General features: G+C 56.4%; 1 protein-coding gene across 2 annotated transcripts in view; it reads right to left on the bottom strand.

The window, feature by feature from the left end:
- The window catches only part of ulk1b (unc-51 like autophagy activating kinase 1), a 9,387-nt gene extending 2,277 nt beyond the window's left edge, over positions 1-7,110 (bottom strand). The window contains exons 1-22 of one of the 2 annotated variants that reach the window (XM_076029148.1): positions 6,356-7,110; positions 5,594-5,686; positions 5,469-5,510; positions 4,966-4,998; positions 4,704-4,740; positions 4,296-4,469; positions 3,574-3,647; positions 3,401-3,502; positions 3,212-3,270; positions 2,811-2,893; positions 2,668-2,718; positions 2,480-2,571; positions 2,238-2,388; positions 2,102-2,156; positions 1,915-2,010; positions 1,637-1,753; positions 1,191-1,545; positions 923-1,047; positions 668-762; positions 402-494; positions 183-316; positions 1-87 (exon numbers count right to left, since the gene is read on the bottom strand). The exon at positions 1-87 is cut by the window's left edge and continues 116 nt beyond it. In XM_076029148.1, the coding sequence (XP_075885263.1) occupies positions 1-87; positions 183-316; positions 402-494; positions 668-762; positions 923-1,047; positions 1,191-1,545; positions 1,637-1,753; positions 1,915-2,010; positions 2,102-2,156; positions 2,238-2,388; positions 2,480-2,571; positions 2,668-2,718; positions 2,811-2,893; positions 3,212-3,270; positions 3,401-3,502; positions 3,574-3,647; positions 4,296-4,469; positions 4,704-4,740; positions 4,966-4,998; positions 5,469-5,510; positions 5,594-5,686; positions 6,356-6,445 (2,238 nt within the window). In that variant the 5' untranslated portion in view covers positions 6,446-7,110. The remainder of the gene's footprint in view (positions 88-182; positions 317-401; positions 495-667; positions 763-922; positions 1,048-1,190; positions 1,546-1,636; positions 1,754-1,914; positions 2,011-2,101; positions 2,157-2,237; positions 2,389-2,479; positions 2,572-2,667; positions 2,719-2,810; positions 2,894-3,211; positions 3,271-3,400; positions 3,503-3,573; positions 3,648-4,295; positions 4,470-4,703; positions 4,741-4,965; positions 4,999-5,468; positions 5,511-5,593; positions 5,687-6,355) is intronic. The other variant, XM_076029149.1, reaches the window with a different exon arrangement.
- Positions 7,111-7,706: the final 596 nt, after the last annotated feature.

Raw genomic sequence — 7,706 nt, 5'->3', positions numbered from 1 at the left:
GCCCCCCCGGGCTCCCGCCACCTCCATCAGGCAGCGGGCGAAGTCCAGTGTGAAACGCAGGCTCTGCACCGTGTCCGTGTGCTCCTGCTGCTCTCGACCAGGGGGGGGGCGCATGTTCCGTTACGCTCCGGTCACCACCACCAACCCCAGCCGGCCTCCCACCCCCTCTTGCCCTTCCTCACCTCCATCAGCGTCTCCTCCGGCAGCTCGGGGGCCTCGAAGGTCACTGCGGCGGCAGAGGCGAAGCCGTAGCGGGGGCTGGGCGGGGCCTCGGAGCCCAGGGAGCCGGCGGGACTCAGCGACATGAAGGAACCTCCTGCGGGGTCAAAGTTCACCACCATCAGCTGGCGGCTTCTGCACTCAGAGGCCGACAAGTGCTGCTGCCTGGACCTGATTGATACCTGAGTGCTTCCTCTGCCGGCCACCGGGGGGCGGAGTGACGCCGCCAGGGGGGGAGCCCACTGTGAAGACCACCTCAGAGCCTCCGGAGGGCACTAGAGCACAGCAGGAGACGAGGGTGAGTGGAGGAGGAGGTGGAGGAGAACGAAGAGGAAGAGGAGGAAAAAATAGAGGAAGAGAAGGATGAGGAGGCAGAGGAGAAGGAGAAGGAGAAGGAGAAAGAAAAGTAGGAGGGGGAGCAGACAGGGGCTGAAGTCAGCTGACCAACCTGCGGGGTCAAAGGTCAGGTTCTCAGCGCTGCCTCTGTCGGGGCCAAACGCCGCCCTCAGCAGGACATCAGACAGGCGGCCGGCGCTCAGCGACCTGCAAAAAAGAAAGCGGAGAGGTGATGGTGTGCTCGACACACACACACACACACACACACACACACACACACACACACACACACACACACACACACACACACACACACACACACACCCTGCTGGCTGGAGGGCATCACTGCAGGTCCCCCACCACTAACCTGCCGAAGCCCTTGGCGCCCGTCTCTCTGCACCCACAGGGGGCGCCGACGAGGCCCTGCTGGGTCAGCAGGTCCAGCAGGTTGGGGGAGCTGGGGGGCCGGGGGAACTCGAAGGGGGGGACGGCCTGGGGGGCAGGGGTCAAAGGTCAGAGACTGCATGGACGACACACACACACACACACACACACACACACACACACACACACACACACACACATACACACACACACACACAGCCCCCGCCTCCCTCCCTCCCTCCCTCTCTCACCCTGGAGGGGGAGCCCAGGATGGTGGGCAGGGGGCTCCGCTGCATCAGCTCGCTGAGTCGGGGGGAGGAGTGAAGTGGGCGGAGTCCCAGCAGGCCGCTGGGCGGCGGCATCGGGTCCGAGTGCTGCTTCTTCACCTTCTGTCTGCCGCCGCCGCTGGCACACTCCAGCAGACAGGGGGCGCTGTGGAGCCGAGCGCCCAGCCCTGTTGCGGCTGCTGGTGCTGGTGCTGGAGGGGAGAGCGGAGCCTGTCTGGCGCCCCCTAGGGACAGCCTGCGGAAGCCCAGCGTAGGAGGAGGAGGAGGATGAGGATGAGGATGAGGGGGGGTTGACAGCCCACTGTGGGCAGAGAAGTCCCTGAGAGAGAGAGAGAGAGAGAGAGAGCCATGAGAGTGTGTGTCTGAGTGGGTGTGAGTGTGCGTGTATGTGTGTGTGTGAGTCAGCTGACCGTGGCCACGCCTCCCGTCTGGCCACCTGCAGGTTCTGCTCCAGGCGCCGGTAGTTGTGGAGCTGCGTGGGGACAGGGATGGCCGGAGCCTGGTGGCGTGACAGAAAGTCCATCCCCCTGCAGGAGCACCAGGTCACATGACACCGTCTAAGACAGGCTGTGCTGGAGTCAACATGCTGCAGGTTGGAGGGACTATGTTCTCGGCCAAGGGGTACGTCGAGAAAGTAGTCCCTCCAACCCATGGCGCTCAGACTCGATCCATACACCACAAGCTTTACCTGATTGGAGCAGGCGAGCCGCTGCAGGACGATGGCGAGCAGGGTGGCGGCGTTTTGCTCTGGCTGCAGCCGCCGCCAGCAGAGGTCAGCAGAGAGCTGAAGCCAGAGTGAGAGAGAGGAAGAAGAAGCAGAAGTGAGCAGCGCCGAGTTGTCTCTCCTGAACTCAGGTGATGATGCGGTGACTCACCTGCTGCCCATCAGGCTGTCTGGTAGCACCTTGCTCTCACTCGTCAGTTCCCCTGCTGGACAAAATATGGAAGGACACTGAGTGGACGACAGTGACACAGGTGCGATGGGATTGGACGAGACGGCCGCTGCCTCACCGACAAAGTTGGCGGGGACGATGACAAAGTCATCGGCGTCGCAGGACGACGAAGTCTTGCTGCTGCCGCCTCCGCCGCCTGCAGTGGTGCCCTCTGGAGTCGGGGAGGACGGAGTCTTGAGGCGCAGCTGCTGGCCCTCGGCCAGTGACTGCTGCAGGACAGACAGACAGGGAGATAAACGGCCAGTCGGTCAGACGGACAGTCACAGTCACACAGACAGACAGACAGACAGAGGCACTGACCGGTGGTGAGGCCAGGTGGGAGGTGGAGGAGCTGCTGCAGGAGCTGGCAGAGGCGGAGCTTGGCAGGCAGGTCATGGAGACGGCGGGAGTGGCTGGAGGGAGGACGTCAGAGGTCACCACTGGATACTAGACTGCCAATACAGCAGCATGGCAGGTACTTCTCCTTCTCACACACACACTGCACTCACTCTTCTTCATGGACGCACTGGCCTCCAGGAAGGGGTGGCTGAAGAACTCGTCTGTGAGGAGCAGAGCAGAAGACAGCTTGAGATGAGCAGAACCTCAGAGCAGCGGCTGGACTGCGGCTGCTGCGCCCGCTGCGCCCACTGACCAAAGTCCATGCGCTCCTTGTGGTTGCGCTGCAGCAGGCCGAGCAGCAGCTGCCTCAGGTGGGCCGACGTCTCCCTGGGGATGCTGAGGAGAAGAGCGCAGCGTCATTGTCTGTCACCAGCAGGCTCCACGCGGTGGCGCACTTCTACTGCTCAGACAGCTCACAACACTCACACACACACACTCACTCACTGCTAAAACAACACTTTTAAACTGTCGACCATGACACCATCTCCAAACTGTTGGGGAGTGAGCTGAGAACCACTTCCTGGTTCCACTAAACTGCTGGTCAGTCACATAGTCGGTGCCCACTAAACCTGGACTGGGAACCACTTCCTGGTTGCTCTAAACTGCAGGTCACATGGTCAGTGCACCACATCCTGGTTGCTTGCAGCTCCTTACTTGGGGGTGAGAGTCTTGTTCTTCTCGTAGAAGAGCCGCAGGTCCTGGGGGCTGCTCGCCTGCAGACACAGCAGTGACAGTAGCAGAGGTGAGACAGACAGAGAGAGAGAAAGAGCAGGGGTGGCGGCGCCTCCTAGTGGTTGACTGCTAAGCGTGCTAACAGCTAATGCTAACAGCTAGTTTGTTCACCTGGAACGGAGCCTTGCCGCTCAGACACTGAAAGACGATGGTGCCAATGCTCCACAGGTCGGCCTTGGCGTCGTAGGTCTGCGACATGATGACCTCCGGGGCCTGGGAGGTCAGAGGTCAGCGGTCAGTGATGTCATCATGGGCGAGTGGGCGGAAACACAGCCGGTGCTTACCATGTACATGGGGGATCCGCAGAGCGTCGCCGCCATCATGTTGTTCTGCAGGTGTCGCGCAAAGCCAAAGTCGGCTGCCGAGAAGAAAAGAACAACCATCAAGAGGACGGCCAGCAGGGGGCGCAATGGGTTCTAAAAATGTGACAGAGGGGCTGGAGCAGCAGCAGATGGATGGAGTGTTTTGGTGAGCCGCCTCAAAGGAGGAAAAAATATATCATGAGATATGTAGAAAACGTGCTCTTAAAACGCTGAAAAAATGTTGAAATACAGCTATTTAATTACTTACATACTATTATTGTAATTTGTTAAAGTTCGCCGGGCTGGATTAAAAAGCTTTAATGGGCAAACTACGGCCCGGGGGCCATATGTGGCCCATTGAACTTGAAGAAATTATGTTAATCGTAAGTCCAAAAAATTCACTGTACAAATAAATGTTCTCAGTGTTTTAAGAGTCATTTCAATAAAGAGCTAAATACCGTGAGGCTACAAAGACACCGATTTTGCTTTGGTTCATTTTCAATGGACATTAAAGCACATGTTTTCTTCATATCCCATGATATATATTTTTCTCTCCTATTAGGTAGGTCACCAAAACATTCCATCCATCTGCTGTTGCTCTGGCGCCCCCTCTGTCAAATTTTAGAACCCACTGTGGCCCCACCAGTCAAAAAAGTTTGCCCACCTCTGCTCTTAGACAACAGCTTCCTGACGCCACCACCTACCAATCTTGACGCAGGTGTTGTTAAAGTGGGACTTGCGGCCCGGCGGGTGCGACAGCAGGATGTTCTGGGGCTTCAGGTCGCGGTGGATGATCCCCTTGGCCTGTAGGACCCGCATGGCGCCGGCGATCTGCTGCAGGAACACCCGGATGGTGTCCTCGCTCAGCGTGCCCTTGGCTGCAGCGGCCAGGTTTGCAGAGGGCGCAGCGCGAGTGGAAGAGAAACCAATTAAAAAAAAAAAAAAAATCAGACTCTTCGGGAAGATAATTACTGTTTGAAACTAAATTATTAATACTAAGTACAAAGATCACAAGATTAAACTAGCGCTAAATGCTCAATTCAATATTAAAATATTCATTGAAAGAATTATTCAAATTTTATTCTCTCTCAGCCCCGGCTGCCGACACTCACACTGCAGGTAGTCGGCGAGGTCGCCACCATTGCAGTACTGAGGGAGACAGAGAGAGGGAGACAGATCACCCAGGGGCTCAAGAAATCCATTAGCACAGTCAGTTTATGTTGTTATGTTTTACAATTAAAATGGTTTATTTTTAGAAGATTGTTATACACAGACATCACTGAGACAAATTTCTTGTACAGTGTGTGTGTGAAATCGCAGTCGAGGGAACTGAGCGAGCCGTCGCTTGTGAATGCAGCACGACGTCCAACCTACCTCCATCACCAAGAACACAGAGCTCGCCGTCTCCTGGGGAGAGAGACCAGAACAGGTCAAAGGTCAGCAAACAGAGAGAGAGATAGATAGAGAGGGAGAGGAGGTACTATAGGGTGCAGACTGTAAACTGGAGCAATGGGTCAGTCGAACACAGTGTTTCTCAAAGTGAATGAAAAAGTTTCTTCCTCCAAGGTGGGGCTTGACAGAGAAAGATTGAGAAGCACTGGTCTAACACCAGGATCAGCAGCTGCTTCTCCTCCAGACAGCCTCAACCGAACACCGATGTCAACCAACAGACAGACTCTGCTCATGAGGGGGGGGGGCAGGAGATGCCGTCTTATCTCCGGCCTGCAGCCGCCGGACCACATGGATTCTCTATCGCCACTGCAGGCAATCAGACGGCAGCCTGGCGTTGGGAGGTTTTGGGGGGGAGGGGGGGGGTTGCTGCTGAGTTGGCACGACCTCGTTTAAAGGGGCAAATGGGGGGCGATGATGTCACCTACCTGAAAATCCAGCAGCGCCACAATGTTGTCATGTTTCAGCTCCTGTATGGGAGACATAACCGTTGTCGTCAACAACAGAGAGCTGACCTTTGACCTCTGACTCCTGCTAGGGGAGCCACGCCCACCTTCAGTATTTTGATCTCCTTCCCCAGCAACGTCTGGGACTTGGCCAGGTTCTTCTTGTTGATGCACTTTACGGCCACCTCCCAGTCATGTTTCTGCACACATGCACGCACGCACACACACACTTATATAAAGCAGGAACATGTCATTTCTCTGCATGAAAATCAATTTTAAAATTCAGCAAAGTGCCAGGTGGACAGCTGTTGTTACAGCGCCCCCTGCTGACTCGACTGCGTACAGGCAGTGTAAACTGGTTCACGCCACTTTTGGGTTCGCTGTGTCATCCTCGCAGCGAGTGAACAAGGACAGTGTCAACATTAAAGGGACACTTCTCCTCTAGAGCCCCCAGCTGGAGCCCCTCAGGACTGCAGGGACGTAAACCCAGAAACTTGTTGTCTGATGTCGGCCAATCAGACGGCGACCCCGAAACACACAGTTGACAGAATGTTGTTGCTAACATTAGCTGACCGTTTCCGGTCAGCTGAAGCGACGCCCCCTGCAGGCAGTGCAGTGCTGCTGCTGTGTGTGTGTGTGTGTGTGTGTGTGTGTGTGTGTGTGTGTGTGTGTGTGTGTGTGTGTGTGTGGAGGGGGCGGACTCAGGAGCAGCAGCAACAGCAGCTACAGTTTGATGGTGTGTCAGCAGTTTATTTTGGGTCGCATCCCGTCGGGCCTCTTAAGGTGGCGCCACGACAACAAACCAACAGCTGATTCACCGGAAATGACCGACGAGGCTCCAGACGGGACAGGCCGGACAGGCCGCTCACCTCTCGGTGTCGGCCTTTGAAGACCACGGCGAAGGCTCCGTGGCCGACCAGGTCCTTGCGGCTGAACTCGAACCGTCCCACCGTCTCCATGTCTCCGCGGCCGGCCGGCGGGACTCTAGTGCAGGGCGGTGGGGCTCGGCGCTGCTCCGCTCGGCCGGCTGGAGCGGCAGCGGGGGTGTCCGGGGTCTCCTCCACCGACCGCGGGCTGCCTTCCTGACAAGCTGCCGCCCTCCTGTCTCATGTTCACGCGGCTCTACCTGCGGTTCGCGGTGCTTCCCATGGCCGTCTCGCCACCTCCTACTGCTCCTGCTGCTGCTAAACTCGGCCGCTCCACCTTAAGCTGCAGCTCGCTGTGTTTTGTTTATGTCCAGGACGTCGCTTTCGGGCCCTTCGAGGCTTCGCGCAGTCCAGCGGGCCGAGTACGGAGGACTACGGCCGACTTCGGCTTCCTCATCCGGCGGTTACGAGCCCCTCACACGGCGACGACACTCGCCGGAAGTTGTGATATTTTAGCAGCGGCGGCGCAGAAAGTGGCACCGATCGACAGTCGCCGCACAACCAGTCCTGTTGTCTGCAGCACAGCGCATGCGTAGAGCGTGTGCAGCTGTAAAATGTGACGTCAGAGAGGTGGCCGGCTCGAACTCGGCCATACACGATGGATATCTTCAGATAATTTTTTTTAACCTTAAAAGTCGCAAGTTGTCTAACAGCCTCAGACTGTCCACCAGAAAACGTCACTTCCGCTGCAGGGCCTCGACTTCAAAGCACTCAAACTTCTATTTGGCATTCCGGTCTGAGGCACAGACCCGGAAGTAAATCTTCCATGCCCCGCCCCCTTTTAAGTGGACTCGCCGTCGCGCGCGCGCGTGTGTGTGTGTATGTGTAGGGGGGTGACGTCGAAAGTCTTTGGAGATTTAAAAGCGATTAAAGACTCCAAACCCTGGAGACTTTTACACAAGAACTACACGAATACACAATAAAACACAGAAGTACTCGACAAATATTAAAAGCTTTGAAAATTGACTTGTTTTTTTTTTTAAGGGATTCATGACAGACACCTGTAGTCCAGCAGGGGGCAGCAAAGGTCTGCCGGTAAACACAGCGCCGTCATCAACTTTAACTTGCTGCAGTCCCCGGGGTCTATGTGAGTCAGGTGTGAGTGGGGGTCATTCGGAGTCAGGGGTCCCAAGCCCTTGGCCTTCTCCCTGAGTCTTCCTGGGTTTCTCAGGCTCCTCCAACAATCCAAAAACAGGTGCTCCGTCAGGTGTCAGACTACAGATTGATCAGGGTCAGAGGAAGACCGCAGCATCTGGTCGTCTGTAATCAATCTTTGGATGACCTGGTCCTATAT

Source organism: Nelusetta ayraudi, unplaced genomic scaffold, assembly GCF_046127955.1.
Source record: "Nelusetta ayraudi isolate G7.1 ecotype Tasmania unplaced genomic scaffold, CSIRO-AGI_Nayr_v1 ptg000026l, whole genome shotgun sequence".
In the NCBI taxonomy this organism is placed as follows: Eukaryota; Metazoa; Chordata; class Actinopteri; order Tetraodontiformes; family Monacanthidae; genus Nelusetta; species Nelusetta ayraudi.
The sequence above is the reverse complement of the archived record's forward strand: the minus strand, read 5'-3'. Positions and strand labels throughout refer to the sequence as shown.